This window comes from Rhincodon typus, chromosome 19, assembly GCF_021869965.1.
Source record: "Rhincodon typus isolate 14 chromosome 19, sRhiTyp1.1, whole genome shotgun sequence".
Classification (NCBI taxonomy): domain Eukaryota; kingdom Metazoa; phylum Chordata; class Chondrichthyes; order Orectolobiformes; family Rhincodontidae; genus Rhincodon; species Rhincodon typus.
Genome location: NC_063350.1, coordinates 37,868,767 through 37,890,272, shown reverse-complemented (window position 1 = coordinate 37,890,272; position 21,506 = coordinate 37,868,767). Strand labels below are relative to the sequence as shown.

The window sequence follows — 21,506 nt, the reverse complement described above, 5'->3', positions numbered from 1 at the left end:
TCAAGGAAGTGTTAGTGCCCTCTTGTGGGTGGAGCAGCAAATATCAGCCTTGCCTGCAATGCCCATGTACTATGACTGAATTTAAAAGTTAGCATTTTAATGTTGATGGAGCACAGTTTAAATGCAGGTGAAAATATTTTTGTTTTGGGCCTTCACACTAGGTGCAGTACAAGGGCAATATGTAAATATAAAAATAGACTTCATCTCATTGTAGTATCGGATTATATTGGTGGTAAATAGGATGTGTGTAGTCATTTCTTTGAGGATTTTAAAAAATATGAAGTTCCAATATGCTGTGCTGCATTTTGAGTGAAGCACTATATACAGGCAGGCAATCTGTGTACACCTCGGTCTAATTGTGGTATTATAATTAAACCAATTTGTGTCTGTATAGATTGAATAATAACAGTTGCTGTTTTACATTTACAGGATTATCGTACAAAACCGTTTTGTTGTAGTGCTTGTCCTTTTGCATCCAAATTTTTTTCTGCCTACAAGAGCCACTTCAGGAATGTTCACAGTGAAGATTTTGAAAACAAAATTCTGATAAATTGCCCCTATTGTCCATACAATGCTGACAGGAAGACCCTGGAGACCCACATCAAAATCTTTCATGTTCCCCTGTGGAAAGTACCCAGTGGAGGCAAGAATGCACACAATGAGAAGTCAAAGCAGGATGGCAATCTTAAACTGAAGCATGCTGATAGTGTGGAGCAAGCAGTCTATTACTGTAAGAAATGTACTTACCGAGATCCGCTATATGACGTTGTCAGAAAACATATTTATAGGGAACATTTTCAGCATGTGGCAGCACCTTATGTGGCAAGAACAGGAGACAAGTCGGTGAATGGCACATTTTCTGCCCCCAATGGAAGAGATGATGGCACTGTACATTGCAAACGTTGTCTTTTCATACCGAAGACATATGAGGCCTTGGTGCAACATGTTATTGAAGATCATGAACGAATAGGATACCAGGTAACGGCAATGATAGGGCACACGAATGTGGTAGTACCAAGATCAAAGCCCTTGATGCTGATCGCACCAAAGCCACATGATAAACCTTCTCTAGCTGCTGCAAATTATCAGAGTATTAAGACTTCAATGCATCAGGGTATGGGCCGTGTATCCATGTCCAAAAATGCACAGAATTCTGCAGTCAATCTTATGTCAAGTACTGGTCGTCTGCCACCAAAATATGCTATTTCATCAATGGCACATAACTATCCTTTGGGGCAACAACTTAGACTCCCACTGCCAGGTGGCTTACCAGTTTCTCTTCAACAGCGATCACAAACAGTAAAACAACTAATCTCTAGTGGCAATGGAAGACAGTATGGAGTTAGTGAACAGAGGCGCCCATCTCAGATGCAGTATAATGTTCAGTCAGGAGGCTTAACTGGTAACAGTGCATCTAGTCAAATGTCAATGAAACAGTCGCAGTACAGTATTTCTCAAGCACAAAGGATGCAAGGATTGCCCACCTCGGCTGTAAAATCATTAACTTCCTCTGCAGGCCTCTCGAATTCTGCTCCACAGAGCTCTGCGTTAGCTGGTTCAGCTGCTCAGAAATGGAAGATCTGCACGATGTGTAATGAGCTTTTCCCAGAGAGTGTGTATAGCATACACTTTGAAAAGGAGCATAAAGCTGAAAAGATACAGGCTGTGGCTAATTATATTCAGAAGATCAACAGTTTCACAAGCAAGTGTCTTTACTGCAACCGTTACTTGCCTAGTGAAACGCTGCTTAACCATATGCTTATACATGGACTGTCATGTCCCTACTGCCGTTCTACTTTCAATGACGTTGAAAAGATGGCTGAACATGTACGAATCCTTCACATTGATGAAGAAGTCGGACCTAAGACAGAGTCAACTTTAACTTTTGATTTGTCTACACAGAAAGGGAGTCGCAGTAATATACAACTCCTTGTAACTACATACAGTATTTCTGAGAGTGCCTCAATGGAAAACACAAACTATCGACCTCAAAGTCAGAATTTAACATTCAGAAAGCCAGAAGGACAGTTGCAACAGCCAAAACCACCAGTTAAATCTAAAATAAAACCAGATTTGAATTCTATACCTCAAACCCAAATACCCTATAAAAACGATGTTGGGAAAACCCTGTGTCCTTTATGCTTCTCTATTTTAAAGGGCCCAATATCAGATGCTTTGGCTCACCATCTGAGGGAACGACATCAGGTGATACAAACTATTCATCCCGTTGAGAAAAAACTCACCTATAAATGCATTCACTGTTTGGGCGTCTACACAAGTAACATGACTGCCTCTACTATAACATTGCATCTGGTGCACTGTAGAGGTGTTGGAAAAGCACAAAATGGTCAAGATCGAAGTCTTGCTCATGCCAAGGCAACGCACTCACCAAGTGCAATGCCCATGAAACGTGAATATGAGTATGAATATGGGGACTTTGCTTTAATGAAAAAAAGAAAATTGGATGGTGAGGAGTCTGTTCAGAGTTTTACCTTGGGAGAGGATAAACCAGAGGAGCCAGTTGTTTTAGCAATTGATCCCAAGGGTTATGAGGATGAATCCTACGAGGCTAGAAAAATGTTCCTCACAAACTACTTTAACAAGCAACCCTACCCAAACAGAAGAGAAATTGAAAAATTGGCAGCTGGCTTATGGTTATGGAAATCGGATATTGCTTCACACTTCAGCAACAAGAGGAAGAAGTGTGTACGAGATTGTGAGAGGTATCGGCCTAAGGTCTTACTTGGATTTAACATGATGGAGTTACGAAAGGTAAAGCACAATATGGACTTTGGACCTGCTTGGAATATGTTGAATAACAAAGAAGTAGATGGCAAAGATTCTACCAGTTTGAAACCAAACTCTGAAAAAACTAATCAAAAACCTGATAAAGAGAGAAGAATTTTGAATCTGGGATCGGAAAAAGTGGAGGAAACTGTTTTGGATTTGAGTTCCCAACTGGAGGAAACTTCATATTCAAACTTGGAAAAGGTTGAGGGAAGTGCTTTGAGCCGGAGAGCGCTTAAAATGAAGGGAGGTGCTTTGGATTTGAGCACTCAGGTGGAAGAAAGTCCTTCAAATGTGAGTTCAGAGATTGAAGGAGCACCATTAGATTTGAGAGCTCAAATGGTGGAGCAAAGTCCTTCAATCAAGAGTGCTGAGATGGTGGAGGAAAGTCCTTCATATTTAAGCTCTGACATGGTTGAGAAAAGTCCTTCCAATATGAGTTCTGATATGGTGGAGGGAAGTGTCTTAGATTTGAGTTCTCAGATGGTGGAGAAAAGCCCTTCAAATTTGAGCTCTGAGGTGGTGGATGAGAGCCCTTCAAACATGAGCTCTGAGATGGTGGAAGCAAGTCCTTCAAACATGAGTCCAGATACAGTAGAAGGAAGTGTTTCAAATATGAGCCCTGATAACGTGGAGGAAAATGCATCTAATACTTGTGCAGATGAAGATTTGCCACCAACTGAAATGGGTGAAATAGGCTTTCAGCCTAGAGAGGAACATTCTGAAATGGTTTCTGAAGAGTTAAGTAGTGATTTTCAAAAACCTGTGCTTGCAGAAGCTGCACCATTGGAATTGAAGGATGATGAATCAAATATGGAAGAAGAACAATATCCTGAACCATCTTTAGAATCAAAAGATAAAGAATCAGAAAGTGAGGATTCTGAAACATTCTCAGAATGTAAGGATGGTGCTTCTCCGGTTGAGGATGGACTACCATCTCCACCAGCATCTGATCAGGAAGATGTTTCAACTGAACTCAAACAAGAATTTTGGATTAAGCGACCATGGACGGATGATGCATCTCAAAGTGAAGAGGAGCAGGAGCCCACAAAGCCTTCCAAAACAAAAGCTGAAGTAGAAGCTGATAGACAAAAATGGACAGAAGGACCAGCTGAGTGGAGTGGAGAACCATTCCAAAATGAAGAGGAAAAGTGGGCCAAAGAACAGCCTGAATGGAAGAATGTTTCACCAGAGAATGAGGAAAGTTTATCTAATCCATTGTTGGAGTGGCAAGGTAACACAGCAGATAGTGAAGGTGAAGAGCTTGATCAACTCCTTGATCAGTCAAATGATGGTCTTTCAGATAATGTGGCGGAACCTGTTTGTGGCTCATCCTCTGGTGTTGGGCTGAGTAGTCAGCCTGCGTAGAAGTTTGACCTGATTGAGTCTCTTGCTGTGAAATGTGTGCAGTATCTTAAAATGAAAAGAGCCAGTGTATAAAATTTGAAGGACTATTCAGAGGTACAGAATTACAGACAAGAGGTTTTAAAATGCAGCAGATTTAGTTGCATTTCCCTCTGGGTTGCTTTACAGTTGTACAAAAATGGCATATTGTAATTTACTTTCTAAATGTTTTCTCATTTACCCACGGTAGTGAAAAGGCCAACATGTACTTACTGGTTAACAGTGTACTGTACTATAGATTTCAAGATCTTTAAGTTTGTTTTATTCATTTACTCGGTCTGCGTAGCTGGAATGTATATTTCTACAGTCTTTTAGAGCCATTCTAAGTGAAGCTTATCGTATAGGTCTTGTGTACTTGTTCTAGATTTACTGTATGATTCACCTTTTTTTAGTGATATCCCTGCTGTCAAATAAATGCAGCATTTAGTTCACTTAACTGCTTGAAGGAGGTTGTGCTGTAGTGTCTGTCAACATTATTATAAACTAGTTTTTATTGCACATATCCTTATACAACTTTGGTAGCATTTGGCCAGTAGCTTACTGAACATAAAAAAAAAAACTGGCCTTACTGTAATATGGCAAATTGCTGTTTAATGTATCCTTTGCTCCAATATTGATGGTTACTGGCATTTCAAATGTTAATGCATTTTTAAAGTCTCCCTTCAACCTAAATTACTTACAGAACTAGAAATGAAATTCATAATATGCTGATTTCACTAACTTGTGTTTGGGATCAGCACACATGAATTGTGTAAAACGCAGCAAATATTTAGAAATGCTGGGTTTTGCCTCTTTCAAGGTTACATGTTAGGGATAAACACCACTGTGGTGTTTGTATACATTGTATCATCTATGTAATAGTGTCTGTGTAGTAAATTTCATTTTTGTGATCTTTATTTTCCTTTGTACTTTTCATTTACACTTCTGGAAAATAAAATGCTTTATCGTACTTAACTGTGTATCATATTTACATGCATTTTACATTGGGACTAGAAGTAGATGTTCTAAAAATAAAGAAGCACCTCCCCTTAAGATGTTTTCTCAAATATTCATTTAACTTTCAAAATAAACGCTGTTTGCTCAGTAAGTGTAAGACACTGATTTTTTTTTGATACATCTTATAATAAATTTTTCCAATTATGCTGTTGTGATGCAATGACAAATAGGCAGGAATTCTACTTTTCCTTTTTTAATGTCTTCACTTGCTTCTGAATTCCATCGGTTATGAATTATGGAATTGTATATATTGAATTGTAACATGTACATTGATTTATGAATTGTCTTCATTAGATGATCTGTGTAATTGAAATCTCTAGAAGATTTATAACTTACATAAAGTTGGGTGCCATGCATTCCAGCATGTATAAATGTTGTCACTATTTGATCATGCATCATTGTACAAAATTATCAGTAATTCCATTCTGAAATAATCTTTGTAATTTTAAGTCTCCCAGAAGAGGAATGTGCTAGCCCACAGCTTTAGATCACTTATTTTCAGTTGAACCATTCCCTCGTATGATCCAATATTGTATAAACCAGATTCTTTTTAAACTTACTAGATGTATTGTTTATATTGTTGAGGATCCTGACAAACACCATGGTTCAATACCCCACCACTATTGAATGGAGAAAGGATGGAAACAACCTTTGTTTTTGCCCTTTTGTAAAACTGCCAAATCTAATACTGGTTACATTGAATTAATTTTGGAAATCTCTCAAACAATTGTGGAAATTACATAGAATAATGAAATTTTTAACAAGTTTAATAACTATGTAATGTGGTTTTGCTGATCTTTAAATAGCGCGTAATTTATTGTGATTGGACAGTTTGAAATATCGATCAATGCTTACAGTACATAGTGTCGCTTCACATTGCCCACAATATCAAATCTGTAAATTCTGTCTGAAAAACTTTAACATTCTTGTTGCATTTGGGTTAAATGGTCTACATTTCTAAGCATAAAGTACAATTTGTGATTGTTAACTGTAAACAGTGAATTTCTCACTCAGGTGCATCTCTCTTCTCTGGTCTGTAATTATCTGCAACCTCTTCAGCAGCCTTCCTGGTACAGGACTCCATCATTCAGGAAGTTAGCTTAGAATGGACCAGGATAAAAAAAGTCAAACTGAGACATTTAATATGTGAATTATCCTGTGGTTTAAATCAGGTGTGAATGATCACCTTTTTGGAAATTCAGTATTATTGTTTACATGAGATAACTTAGAATCTGAAAATAAGTGGCTTCAGTTTGTTGCTAAATGTACTTGGCCTTTATGCGTTTACTGCACTGATATTATTGATTTTGTTACGACAGCTATAGATGAAGCTTGGATGTTGACTGCAACTACCTTTTATAAAGATACAGATATTTATAAATGTTTATGACTCCTGATTGTCAAAATATCCCCTGGGATCAGTTGCTAATACTTTCCATTCTTGACGTCGAGGTTTCTAGGTTTAAACCCTACTCTAGGACTTCAAAATAATGGTCCAGCTGACTGTACAATGTAATTAATAGGCTGGTGGACAGATTTTAAGATGCTGAACAGACTTGAAAATGTTGGCTATCTTAGCCTTCAAACCAGAATACCTTTTTAAAAACTTAACTTTTTCAGGCTATCCAACAGAATGGATACTGAGTCAACAAATTGCAAGATTTAATTGACTGCCCTATAATTCTCCACGTCACTGTTGTTTCAGGCATTCAGAGGTCTGGCACAATATACGCCCACCTCCATTATTCGTGGATAGGCCACGTTGGATTGTCAAAATGGCTTATAATCCCAAAACCAAAAAACAAACTTTTTTGTAGCCTGACTGAATAGAATAACAATTTATGCAACAAAGGGTCTGAGTGACTTGGGCCCTGGTGAGATCAGTGTGGCAGTATCAGATGAGAAGTCTGGCTGGGCCCACCTCAATATTTTGGAGCATCTTGTTCCATATTTTAATGCTTTTGACAAGTGTTGTGGTGAGTTGCTATTTTAGGAGATTATTGCTTGTTGATGGCCCAGCTTATCTCCTTATTCATCTTTCCTAGCTTACCAAATTTGCCAGACAAGTTAGGCGTCAAAACTTGACTTGAAAGGCAAAGTGGGTAATTCAGCTGTTCACTTGCATCTGAGGAACTCTATGTTGGATTCTGGATGTGGTCTGTTAATATTGGCACCCAGTAGGTGCCATTCTCTCCAATCCACTTGCAGGCTTCTGCTGGACTTCAGTGCTGCATCTCCGGCAACTACTATTCTAATGCTGCAACAAGGACACTTTGCACCCAGCTCATGGAATGGATGAGGCTGCGTCTCTGGGATCTTGGCTAACTGTCATAACCTTCACTCACTAAACTTAACTAGATGCTTACCTCATCCCTGTTTTCCTTTGCCTTGCTGTAGTGCACTTTACCCTAGCCAGAGGTACCACTTTAACTACTTCTAACTTGCCTCGCCTCTCAGCATAGGTGCAAAGAAAGGAATTTTTTTTGTCATGGTCAACAACAGGCCCTGGTTAAGACAAGTAGTTTAGCCTTCATTCAAGTGTCTCAATGCAGTTGGTCAAGGACAGCCTCTGATTCTGGCAGCCTGAGTTAGAATGCTGTCCCCATAATGGAAGAAGAGCTGAATGTCAGACAGCCCGCTATAGTCTTGACTTTTGCCCTATTTGGGATTGTTTCCTCCTGGATGAGAGGGACAAGTGTATGGCACGACTGTTATTTTTGGCACAAATGGGGAGGTGTCCCAAGCAAATGGTCACCTAGAGGACGTGCGGGTTTAGTGCTGTTGGATGGGGGTAGGTGATGGCAAGTGAGAGGATATGTGGCATTTAGTAAGTGATTTGAGCATGAGTTGTGGGAGGTCGGTAAAGTAGTGGAAGTAGAGTGAATATGAAGTAGCGGAGAGAAGGTGGTGGCCCTTGTGCTGACAGTGGAAGTGGTCATTGCCCTTTTTTGTGGAGCTGAGTGTTCCTCCAGACTTCTGAAACTGCTATATCTTGAGTGGCAACCTCTGACCAGACTGGTCTGCTGTGTCACTGATACTGGGAGTAGAGAAAGCCTTGCGTCCACACCATCGTCAGCAGGATTTCCAAACTCCCACAAAGTATGGCACCATTTTTTTTGGTGTATCTGGGGCAAATATCAGGAACAATGCAGAATGGTTCTGACTGACCATGCTTGTCGGGCACGTAGTGGACTTTTTAAAGAAGGTGAGGGCCTAGGGGATCTGGAGATACTTGGGAACAGTATGTAGTAAGAAAGACCAGAACCAGATGTAATGACCAGAGGGATGTGGTAGGTAGTCAATGATGCAAGTTTGGTAATATGCTAAGAGAAGATTTACTTGTCCTCACAGTGGAAATTCCTCAAAAACTCAATGTAACTCCAACTTAAGATTCAGCTCAAGATATCATAAAATGTCATGAATGTAAGATGCTATTGGGAAAGGGAATAATTGGGGAGGACTTTGTAAGCTGGCACAGACATAATGGCTTCCTGCATTGTTTGAGAAGCACCATGTGTGAAATGTTACACTAGTGCTCTATGTAGCGTGACTGCAGACATGTTTTGGCTTTTGTGTTTTTTTTGTAAATCTAAATAGTGAGTAGAGTGGGTTCTTTTGTTTTTGAATGTTTGTTTTTATTGAGATTAAAGTTTAAAAATATAAAACATAGGTACAAAGCCACCTTGGAGCAGTAACTTTAGGGTCAGAAGTGTGCTGTTTTCTGGATCTATAGATTAAGGTGCAAAGATGGCCTTCAGTAGAGTGATGTGTTCTTCCTGTCCAATGTGGAAGATCAGGGAGACTTTCCATGTAAACTGATTGACAGGATTCGCAACCAAACACACTTCCTGCAGACAGATTGCATGGATTGGTTGGAGCAGTAGTTAGAGGCAATGAGGAATTTACAGGAGCTAGGGAGTGTGATGGATGGCAATTGCAGAAAGGTAGAAAAGCATCTACTGTCAGGCAGCTGAGAGGAAGGCAGGTAGTGCAGGAGTCCCCTGTGGCTAGCCCCACCTCAAACAAATATTGCTGTTTTGGAAAAAAATGTAGGAGGTGATGGACTCGGGGGAATATAGCACTAGCAGCGAGGTTTCTGATACCAAGACTGGTTCTAATGTAATGAGGTGTGCCAGGTTTCAAGTGATCAATTGTGATAGGCAACTCTGTCCAGTCAGAGCCACAGACCAGACATTTCTGCAGCCAACAATGAGACATCAGAATGGTATGTTGCCTCCCTAGTGCCAGGAGCAAGGATATCTGAGGATGCAGAATATTCTAGGGGAGAGAGACCAGCAGGAGGTTGTTGCACACATTAGAACTAGTGACCTAGAAAGAGAAAAGGACAAGATTTTGAGGAGAGAAAAAAAAAGTTAGGCACATATTTAAAAAGGAGTTCCTTGAAGGTAGTAATATCTGGATTACTCCCAATGACATAAGCTAGTGAAGGTTGGAATAGGAGGATACAACAGATGAATATGTGGCTGAGGAGCTGGTGTAGGGGAGGAAGATTCCAGTTTTTGGATCATTGGAATATTCTGGGGTAGAATTGATCCATATAGGAAGGAAGAATTGCATTTGATTTGGATGAGGTTAATAAAGTGGGAGGCAGATTTACTAGAGCTGCTTGGGAGGATTTAAACCAGTTAATGGGGGATGGGTGGGGGGAGGAAAGATTGAGACCCAGGGCGATGGTGAGGAAAGAAATCACACTGAGACTGGTGCAGTCGGGAAAAGGAGCAAGTCAAACTGGGCAGGCAGGAACAAAGTAGAGAACGAGGTAGCACTGATAGGCCTCTGTATTGAAATAAATGTAGTTTAACAGTTATGGCAGCTGAACTCAGCATGATTGAGAATGTGTGACTGGGATATCATGGCAATTGTGGCTCAGGGATGGACAGGACTGGTAGCTTAATGTTCCAGGGTATAGATGCTGTAGGAAGGATAGAAAGCAGAGGTAAGAGAGGACGAGACTGGTGTTTCTGAAATATGGATAACATTATGACTGTACTTAGGAAGGATATTCCTGGGAATATGTCCAGGAATGTTATTTGGGTGGAACTGAGGAATAAGAAAGGGATTATCGCCTGTAGGGGGATTGTACTGTAGACCCCCCCAACCCCGATCAGTGCGAAATTGAGAAACATTTATCAGTTATCTGTAAGAATAATAGAGTGGGTTATAGTAGGGAATTTTAACGTTGCAAACATGAACGGGGACTGCCATAGTGTTAAGGGCTTGGCTGGCTGGAGAGGCATTTAAGTGTGTTCAAGAAAATTTTCTGATTCACTATGTGGATGGACCTACTACAGAAGGTGCAAAAACTTGGCCAACTCTTGGGGAAGGCAGGGAAGGTGACTTGGGGGGAGCATTTTGAGGAGAATGACCATAATTCTATTAGTTTGAAAATAGTGATGGAAAAGGATAGACTGGCTCTAAAATTTTAAAGTCCTAAATTGGAGGAAGACCTATGAAACAGTACTAGGTAAGTACTTTTCAAAAGTTGATTGGGGTGGATGTTCACAGGTAAAGGGACAGCTGGAAAATGGGAAGCTCTTAATGATGATATAACAAGAGTCCAGACACAGTATGTTCCTGTTGTGCTGAAGGGTGAGGCTGGTAGGTGTAGGAATTGCTGAATAAGTAGAGAAGTTGAGGTTTTGGTCAAGAATAAGAAGGAAGCATATGTCTGGTATAGACAGCAGAAATCATGTGATTCCCTAGAAGAATATAAAAGCAGTAAGAGTAGATGTAAGAGGGAAATTGGGAGGGCAAGAGGGGGACATCAGATAAATATTTTGTAGCCTAGGAGAATCCAAAGGCATTTTACAAATCAGTAAGGACAAAAGAATAACCAGGTAGAGAATAGGCAGCCTTGCTGATCTTTAAAGGGCCCTGCAGGAGATGGGGGAGATATTAAGCAAGTATTTTGCATCAGTGTTTACTGTGGAGGAATAAATAATGACATCTTGGAAAAATGTCCATAGTACAGGGGAGGTGGTCTGGATGTCTTAAAACACAAAGGTATATAAATCCGTGGGACTTGAGCAGGTGTACCCTAGAACTCTGTGGGAAGCTAGGCAAGTGACTGCTTAAAAAGTCAACATATCAACCACATAGTTGGTCACAGCTTACCTGGCTTTAGTGCCATTTCTGATTAGTATTATGTATTTTGATTCTCCTGGAATCTGTTCAGGAGCCGCCTTCCCTGAAGTGAAAGTTCAATCAAATCCAAAATGTTGGCAGCTCCCAATCAGATATCTTACCTCATTCCATACAGTCACTTCCATTTTGACTAAATATTGAAATTCTTTACATCCTCCAAGCTTGTATCATGTTTATCCTGTAGAATCTAGATATTAAAATTATGATCAGTAGTAATTTGTAGTGGTTTACTTTGCTCAGTGTTGGTCAAACAATCGTAAAAGATAAAGAATTGCACGTATAAATTGAGTTTTTTTTTTGTGCCATCATCCCCACAACTAGCCACCACACTATAATTACCATCTGGAATTTTAAATTGGCCCATTAACAGATGCGGGGTGGTTTTGTGTGTTAATGCAAGGACAACTAGCACTGTTGTTTCCAATACCATGCTGCCCTTTTGCACAATCACAACCAGAGTTTTACATAGTTTGTGAAGGGAATGGGTCAGGTATACTACTTATGGATAGTTGTTCTGATTATCCAAATTTGAAACATCAACCAGAAACATTTAATTCTTCTATAGATTAAAAAAAAAGTATCCACTAGTTCTCTTCATACCTTCAGTAATCAAATCCAAAACCTTCCAATTCTGTTCCAGAGATGTTCTACTGCATTATTACCTTTCCCAATATTATGGCCTTGGATGTGTTTACATTAAATTAACATCAGCTGCTCTTCATTCCACTAACCCTATAATTGATTAGCTTGTATTATTTGCAATTAGCAATTCCTGAAAGGTTGTGATAGGTTTGTGTTTCCACTTCAAAGTCATAGAGATATATACCACAAAAACGGACTCGTCAATCCAACTTGTCCACTTCCTCTGGCAACTCATTCCACACATGCACCCTTGTCCTTTTTAAAATCTTTCTCTCTTTCTCCCCCCCCCCCGACCTTAAAACCTCAACTTGCTATGTTACGGTGAAGAAAGTCCCAGTCTTTCTTTGTAACTCAAACCCTCCATTTCTGGCAACATCCTGGTAAATTTCTCCTGAACACAGTCTGGCTTAATAATAGCCTTCCTATACCGGAAACCAGAACTCGACACAGTTCACCACAAGAAGCCTCACCAACATCCTGTAAAACCTTAACGTAATGTTCCAATTCCTATACTCAAACCTAAGTAACGAAGGCAAGCATGCTAACTGTTGTCTTCACCGCCCTCTCTACGTGTGATACAAACTTAAAAAAACTTATGTACCTGAACCCTTAGGACACTGGCAAAGTCCTGCCTTTGTTTGTTTTATTAAAAACGTTGCATTTATCCAGATTAAACTCTATTTGTCACTCTTCAGCCTGTTGATTGAGATCTCTTTGTAATCCTAAATAATCTTCATCACTGTCCACTGTACAACCACTCTTGTTTTCACGCTTTTGAAAGTCTCCCACTAGTCAGATATTCCTTCATCTGCGAAGTCTATCAATTTTTGAAAGTTCTTGTCTCAGGCTTAAAATTAAAATTTTTAATTGGAATAGGGCAAATTTTATGGAAGGCTTATCCTTTTCCATAACTATTTTAAAACAAATAGAATAATGATCACTAGACCCCAAGTATTCTCCTCCTATCACTCTGGTCACTTGCCCAAGGGAAGGTCAAGTTTGGTTCCTTCTCTAGTAAGAATGTTTATATGTTGATTTTAAAAATATTTTCTTGAACACATTTAACAAATTCAAACCTTTAACACTATGGTAGTCTCAATCAATGTCTGGAAAATTAAAATCACCTACTGTTACAACCTTGTTATTCTTACATATATCTGAGAACTCTACATATTTGTTCCTCAATTTCCCTTTGACTATTGGGAGGTCATTAGTACAAATAGCATCCAGGTAATCATTTCCACTTTTATTGCTAATTTCAATTATTTTCACAATGATTTTTCTTTAGAAATATCTTCTCTAGTTACAGCAGTAATGTTTATCTCAATCAAAAATGCCACTTGCTGGCTTGCCTCTTTCCCTATCTTTCCTCATAGTATCTGAAACCTAGAACGCTAAGCTGCCAGTTTTGTCTGTCCCTGAGCCAAATTTCAATAACAGCTGGCTAATTATGGTGTGGATAATTCTACCATCTTATTGTCCCTTTCTACTGTAGGTTTACGGTGCTTGTACCAGTCCTATTTGCCTTCATTCAATGAATACAATTTCCCAGAAACAAGTCTTGAATGTGAATGGTGTTCAACAAAAGAAAAGTTGTGAACATAAACATGCTATATCTTCATCTCAATGGCCACTTGGAACATGACAGTGGATTGCATATGCAGAACTATATCCTAGCAAGATGTCAAATAGCTTTCAAACAGCAGAGTAGAGGGGAAAGTGAATAAGCAGAACCAGATATTTAAACAGTGAAAAGTAACCAAAATCTAATTCTCTCATTCTACTTATGGCATTTGCTGTTTCTAGGTACCGAATCAGCAATCAACTGAAGATAACAAAGAAAATTCTAATTAAATTTATAAAGGCATTTATAAATGAGGAAGGGACAATAGCAATGATCAACACTATCAATGTCCTGTAAATTTTGAATGATACTTCTGGAAATAAAACATACTAGAATGTATGGAAACAATCCAATTCATCACTATACTGTCAAAAAATATCTTTGAGATGGCTCTGTCTCAGTATTGTTTCATCTTCTATCCAACATTAGTGTAAGGTACATAAGGGAGGCATTACTTTAGAAAAGTCATACTTTTAGGGTTTTTTTTTTGCCTCATGCAATAGCCAACAGTCCATGTCCTTAAAAACAGGGCTTACGTTGGAATGTCATAATCTGATTTAAGGATAGCAGGAGGCTTTCTGTTGTCTGCACAGATGAGAGGCTTATGGAAATATTAAAACCAACTGGGGCATAATGGTTAAGAATCACAACCAATATGTGAAACCCAAAAGAAAGAAATCACAATAATTTGCAATTAGATTATACACTTCATATAGCAAATTATTCCAAAGTACTTAACACACATAATCAGGTAAAAATAGATGCCAAACCAATGGAGAAAGAGACTTTGCTGACTTGGGTTTCAACTAAGGCAATGATAAGAGATACAGAATTGGTCTTTGTGTGCTATCAGATTGGGCTAGAAGTGTTGAGAAAGAGAGACACATGCACTGGCTAGGATTCCCATTCTCAATTATCATCTAGGTAATCCTTACTAGAGTAACTAGGATCATTGAGCAACGTATGTTCAGCCTCCATTGAGATGCCCTGCATGGTATCTTGCTTACATTCACAATCTAATGTGGTACATAAAACATAACTTCCTTTGTGAAGTGGGCAGGCAGCCACAATCAAAATTAAACCTAGCTTCTTGGTGTGACAACACATCTTTAAGTCATCTAGGATTCAAATGTAGTTTGACCATATTCCATGTATTGATGAACCACTTGGGAATTGAATGAGAGATGATCTCATTGAAAAAGAAATTTCTTATAGAGCTTAATAGATGCAGGGAGGATGTTTCCATGGTTGGGGGTGTCTAGAACTAGGGAACAATGTTTGAGAATAAAGGGCCCATTAGGAACGAAATGAGAAAGAGGAATTTCTTATACAGTGTAAATCTTCCAAATTGTTTTGTACTAGACAACTGTGGAGACTCAGTCAAGGAGTTAGTTCAAGACAGAAATTAATTGATTTCGAGATGTGGGGATAGTGTGGGATAATGGCATTGAGGTAGACCAGCCTTGTGGGATGGAGGAACAAGCTCAAAGGGCCAGATGTTCTTCTACTATTTCCTATTTGACAAGTATAAGGGAATCATTGCAATGCTGTGCAAATGTCTGACCTAAATATTTTTGGCTGCTATAAATATCATCTATCCTTGGAGATTTAGTACATTTGATTCCCCTCGATCTAAGACTTCTTTCTCATGTATGTAGAAATTATGAATGAACGACTTCAATTTGAGGAGGGAGATTGAGGAATTTTAGTGAGCCTGTGGAATTCTCTGTCACAGAAAGCAGCTAAAGCCAAAGCACTGAACTTTGGGCAAAGGGGATCAAAAGAATGGGGAGAAAGCAGGAACAGGGTACTTCGTTGGATGATCAGCCAGATCCTCGTGAATGGCAGAGAAGTTTCGAAGAGTCAAATCACCTATTCCTGCTCCTTTTTTTGATGTTACCATTATTCCTATTTGTGAATAGTTAGTCATAGAGTCAGAGTTGTACAGAACAGAAACAGACCCTTTGGTCCAACTCGTCCATGCTGACCAGATATCCTAAATTAATCTAGTCCCATTTGGTCCATATCCCTGTAAACCCTTCCTATTTATATATCCATCCAAATGCCTTTTAATTGTTGTAAGCCTCCACCACTTCCTCTGGCAGCTCATTCGATACACGCAGCACCCGCTGCATGAAAAAGTTGCTCCTTCGGTCCCTTTTAAATTTTTCCCCCTCACCTTAAACCTATGCCCTCTAATTTTGGACTCCCCTACCCTGGGGAAAAGATCTTGGCTATTCACCCTAGCCACACCCCTCATGATTTTATAAACTTCTGTAAGGTCACTCTTCAGTATCTGATGCTTCAGAGGAAATATCGCCAACCTACTCAGCCTCTCCCTAAAGTTCAAACTCTCCAACCATGGCATATCCTTGTAAATCTTTTCTAAACCCTTTCAAGTTTAACAACATCTGTACTAAAGCAGGGAGACCAGAACTGAATGCAGTATTCCAATAGTGGCCTAACCAATGTCCTGTACAGCCACAACATGACTTCCCATCTCCTATACACAATGTACTCACCAATGAAGGCAAGCGTACCAAACACCTTCTTCACTACTCTGTCTACTTGTGACTCTACTTTCAAGGAACTATAAACCTGCACCCGAAGGTCTCTTTGAACGGCAACACTCCCTGGGATCTTACCATTAAGTATATAAGTCCTGCCCTGATTTGCCCTACCAAGATGTAGAACCTAATATTTGTCTAGATTAAGCTCCATCTGCCAATCCTCGGCCAATCAGCCCATCTGATCAAGGTCCCCTTGTACTCTGAGGTAACCTTCTCTGTCCACTATACCAATTTTGGTGTCAACTGCAAACTTACTAACCATACCTCCTACATTCAAATCCAAATCATTTATATAAATGTCATAAAGCAGTGGACCCAGCACCAAACCTTATGGCACACTGCTGGTCACAGCCCTCCAGTCTGAAAAGCCATCCTCTGTCTCGTACCTTTGAACCAATTTTGCGTCCAAATGGGCTAGTTCTCCCTGCATTTCATGTGATCTTACCTTATTAACCAATAACCATGAGGAACCTTGTTGAACTCCTTACTGAAGTACAGATAGACAACGTCCACTGCTCTGCCTTCTTCCATCCTCTTTGTGACTTCTTCAAAAAACTCAAATTAGTGAGACACGATTTTCCACACACACACAGCCATGTTGGCTATCCCTAATCAGTCCTTGCCTTTCCAAATGCGTGTAAATCCTGTCCCTCAGAATCCCCTCCAACAACTTGTCCACCATTAATGTCAGGCACACCGGTCTATAGACTCCTGGTTTTGATTTACCACATTTCTTAAAATAATGGCACCACATTAGCCGACCTCCAATCTTCCAGCACCTTCCTAGCTTCCGACAGAGTTCTAGGGTACACCTGATCAAGTCCCAGGGATTTATCCACCTTTGTGTTTTAAGACATCCAACACCACCTCCTCTGTAATATGGACATTTTCAAGATGTCGCTATTTATTTCCCCAAGTTCTCTAGCTTCTATATCCTTCTCCATGGTAAACACTGATGCAAAATACTTGTTTAGTAACTCACCCATCTCCTGCGGTTCCACGTATAGGTGGCCTGCTGATCTTTAAAGGGCCCTATTCTCTCCCTATTTACCCTTATGTCCTTACTGTATTTGTAGAATCCTTTTGGATTATCCTTAACCTTATTTGCCAAAGCTACCTCATGTCCCCTTTTTGCCCTCCTGATTTCCCTCTTACGTATATTTCTACTGCCTTTATAGTCTTCTAAAGATTCACTCGATCCCTGCTGTCTATACCTGACATATGCTTCCATCTTGTTCTTAACCAGAACCGCAATTTCTCTATAGTTATTCAGCATTCCTTACACCTACCAGCCTTGCCCCTCACCTGAACAGGAACATACTGTCACTGGATTGTAGAATTTCATATACAGTACTTGCAACCAGCACACGGGTACTGGTTTTGAAGGGGGGCTTCAGTTTTAAGCCAGTCCTGCTGCTTTGGCTAGAAACTTCAAATGTAGTTTTGAAAAAAAGTTACATATTGAGAGAAAGAAACAATCATGGCCATAAACCAGAATGGTCCAACACCTGGTACTACAAAATTTCAGTTCGCTGGATATATCATACCGGCACCAGTTTAGAAAATGAACACATCATATAGTATGAAGCAGATAGATAATCGAGTGTCCTTTCCAATTATGCTACAGCTAATGTAAAATGTATCACATCATAAAATAAACAAGCAACTTCAGAAAAAAATTGGACACATTAACTTGGAGCAGTTTTCAAATTGGAATGATTAAGAAAATGCATTTCTTTACCTTATCAGAAACTAGCATTATATGAATTAGTTGGTAAGATAACAATATTAATTTTGGACCAAGATGTAAAGATTATAACACTTTTATATTATAGTTTAGTGTTTTAGCTTTATATAGTAAAGATTTACATCTAAAACACAATAATAGAATGTTATCCAATCTACATATTTGTCAGAAATGAAATTAGCAACATAGGCGTTTTTAGCTACTGAAATTCATTGATTTACATAATCACCTTTAAGCAATATGCAATACCCAATTTCAATATGAAATCCAGCAATTTTCCCATGCTGAATATCTGGTAGTTGTATCCTGGTACTACAAGAAGAAGCAATGCTCAATATATGTCTGTACTTCAATTCTGGCTGTGTTATTTTGTATTCTATACAAATAAACAAGTATTCTGCCAATTATTAGCGTTATGGAAGGGTTAGCTTGCATAGATAACAAGGTCACTTATACTGAACAATGATGTGAAACGTTTCAGTACAAAATATGTTTGCTCTGCAAAACTATGTGAAATAATAAACTACATTTTTAAGTATATCGCTGCCAACATTTTATACATACTACATAGAAAATAAATTATTGCAACTGCGTGAATCTCAAGTGCAAATCTTGAGCAACTTGTCAGTTTTTAAATGGTACATTTTGTGACAACGACATTGTCTCTAAAGTAGTTGGAGTCAAATTTGGTCATGTTGGCTAACACAGACAGATTTTCCATGGGTTGGATACCCTACATCCCTGAGAGCAGCTGATAAATGAAGTTTGATTCTAGATGAATTTATGCAAACATGGAACATAGCTTTATTTTTAGAATGTAAATCTGTTCATTAAAAATGTATTCATTATTTATCTCTTGTACCAAATATACTCAACTAACCTTTGAAAGCATTTCCATTGTAGTTTCATTGGAGTCTGTACGTCTGTCAATTGTATTATAACTTGCCAAATTTCTGCCCATGGCTGCAAAACTTGATGGGCAGAAGGGCTTTTCTTTGCTTCTACATCACTGAGAATTATAATGCAGTTAGTTGACAGGAAGTGTGTTTTAAACAGATATTTCTTGTCCATCATTGTAATGATGTAAGTCAGCTGTTCTTTTTATTACAATTCAATCGTGAAAATTTGGAGCAATCATATTGCTTCTGTTGGACAATACAAACCACCATGGAAAAAAGGGAAAGAAGTTATTTTATTTTTTCTGACACATAGAACTTTGCTGAAATAGTTGGATGTGAATTGTTTGAATATCAATATGAGCAAAGTCTGCACAACCTGTGTAGCCATCTGCATCTTGACTCCATGACACTCTTAACGAATGTATTCTCTCTACACAGTACTTCATTTTCTCTATTTTTTTTACTCTGATTTCTTTTCCTCTACCATATTCACATTTTGGTTTTACCACAGTCATTAGGGTGATTCAGCTTTATATCCTATGACAGTGAACAAGTTTTTTGGAAAAAAACAAAAGACATTAGATTTGAGAACTTTACTGGAAAGCAAAATTACAAATCTTCTCTTCATGGCAGGCAAAGTGTTCTTGTGCTACATTGTTCATCCATATTGATTAATGATTATTTTATTCTCAAATCAAGGTTATAAACTTAAGTGTTATGGGTACATCAGGAATTTGAAATCAAGATGCTTTATTAGAGGTTTTGCAGAATGTGTCAAGCTTAAATTGGGTTTACATACCAATGAATACTTGATTTTCAAGGTACTTCCTTTCACACAATTAAGAACGACACATATAGATTTTATTTCTGGATTCAAATATGCCCTTGCAGATTCATTGTATGCTAATTTAATCTGTGTTCCTTGCATTATTGAGGAAGTTAAAAGACAAAAGAAATACCATGATGAAGCCTGTGGCTAAATTCTGTGCTCCCACCTGAGTGGATTGGAGACAGGCAGAGGGTATAAAATTGAGCACCTCTCCTGCTGTGGTGATTCAAGAGCGAACCCCTGCCCTAGCCACAAGTTTTTCTGTGGCAGTCAGAGAATCATGTCAAGTGAAAGGCCCAGAAACTTTCACTTCTCATGTCTGTGAGCAAGGGACAGCTGGCAGTTGGGTATCACATTTACAGGTCCCCACCCATTCCACACAATCCACCTTCTGGTTCCTCTAGTGCCATTTCACCCCTGCCCTTCACACATTTCACCAGCAATACCTTCCCTACTTAACTGCAGCTCCAGCACTGACTGGTTGAAGTTTCAGCTGTGATCTCAGATAGAATCATAGAATCCCTACAGTGTGGAAACAGGCCCTTTGGCCCAACAAGTCCACACCGACTCTCGAAGCACACACACAGACCCATCCCCTATAACCCACCTAACCTACACATCCCTGGACACTATGGGACAATTTAACATGGCCAATCCACTTAGCCTGCACATCTTTGGACTGTGGGAGGAAACCGGAGCACCCGGAGGAAATCCACGCAGACACGGGGAGAATGTGCAAACTCCGCACAGACAGGGTGGAACTAAACCCAGGTCCCTGGCGCTGTGGCAGCAGTGCTAACCACTGAGCCAACGTGCCGCCCCAGATGTGAGCGGCATTGCTGCGACCAGAGAGTTGCCAGCCACTTGACCTACCAGAAGTACTCAGAGTAGAACTTCCATCCAGCTGAAGATGGAAATCTCTACTTGAATTACTTAATGGCCCACCCACTATTATATGGTAGCTGGGCACAAGTGGGGAAAACACACCCAGACATCTAAGCTGTGTGTAAAGTCCCAGCCTTACTGATCTGTGACTTGGATATGTATTATGGTATCTGACTAAGGTTCTGTATAACATACAGCACTGGCAGATGGCGACAACTGCCAAATACACGTTTTGGAACCTTTCAGTACTAGAGTATGCCAAAAATTGAATATTACAGTATTTAAATCTGTTTGTCTTAGTAATGTTATGTTTCATGGAAAATATCTCCATAAAATTAAAAACACACATACCACCTTTCATCCATACTGAACTAGATGATGAAACAAACTGTAGAAGACTTGCAGTAATATTCTCAGTTTTGTTCTTTGTGCAAATGCAAATGGCATATTTTTGATGAATAGTGTCCTAGCTTGTGGGAAGCATTATTACAATCAAGTTTTTGGTTTGCTGAAGTAAGTCCCATTAGAACTCTCAGGAAAATAAGCCTCAGTTCTGTACAGACTGGGTAGCTCATACGTTGTGTTCTGTTGTTTAGGTGAGCTGCATTTCTTCTGCAACACAAAAAAAAACAGAAAAACATGCTAAACGATTGAAGAGAAGCAAAATTTGAAATATAGCTGCATATACATGAACAGACTGCTAACTTGCTCAGCAATGAAAAAAATCAGAAGACTGCGCCCCTAACCGCGCATCCCCACCATGACCACCTGCAAAATAAAAATGAAAACTGCAATATCAATGGTATTAGGCTGGGCCAGGTCCAATCTCACTTACATATTCTGACAAACTTAAATCAAGGAACTAGACGTTTATCATCTAATGTTGAAAACTGTTACAGTGAATCAATGAAGAGAATAATTAAAACGTATCAAACAAAACTATATTTTCTGCTTTATA

General features: G+C 39.2%; 2 protein-coding genes across 5 annotated transcripts in view; one reads left to right on the top strand and one right to left on the bottom strand.

The window, feature by feature from the left end:
- Positions 1-5,274, top strand: part of adnpb (activity-dependent neuroprotector homeobox b) — a 56,731-nt gene extending 51,457 nt beyond the window's left edge. For all 4 annotated transcript variants that reach the window (XM_048608620.1, XM_020512921.2, XM_048608621.1 and 1 more), the window contains one exon: positions 430-5,274. In XM_048608620.1, the coding sequence (XP_048464577.1) occupies positions 430-4,155 (3,726 nt within the window). In that variant the 3' untranslated portion in view covers positions 4,156-5,274. The remainder of the gene's footprint in view (positions 1-429) is intronic.
- Positions 5,275-17,995: 12,721 nt separating this feature from the next.
- The window catches only part of LOC109913417 (breast carcinoma-amplified sequence 4), a 29,470-nt gene continuing 25,959 nt past the window's right edge, over positions 17,996-21,506 (bottom strand). Inside the window, exon 5 of the mRNA XM_020512925.2 lies at positions 17,996-21,160. Coding sequence (XP_020368514.2) covers positions 21,041-21,160 — 120 coding nt within the window. The 3' untranslated portion in view covers positions 17,996-21,040. The remainder of the gene's footprint in view (positions 21,161-21,506) is intronic.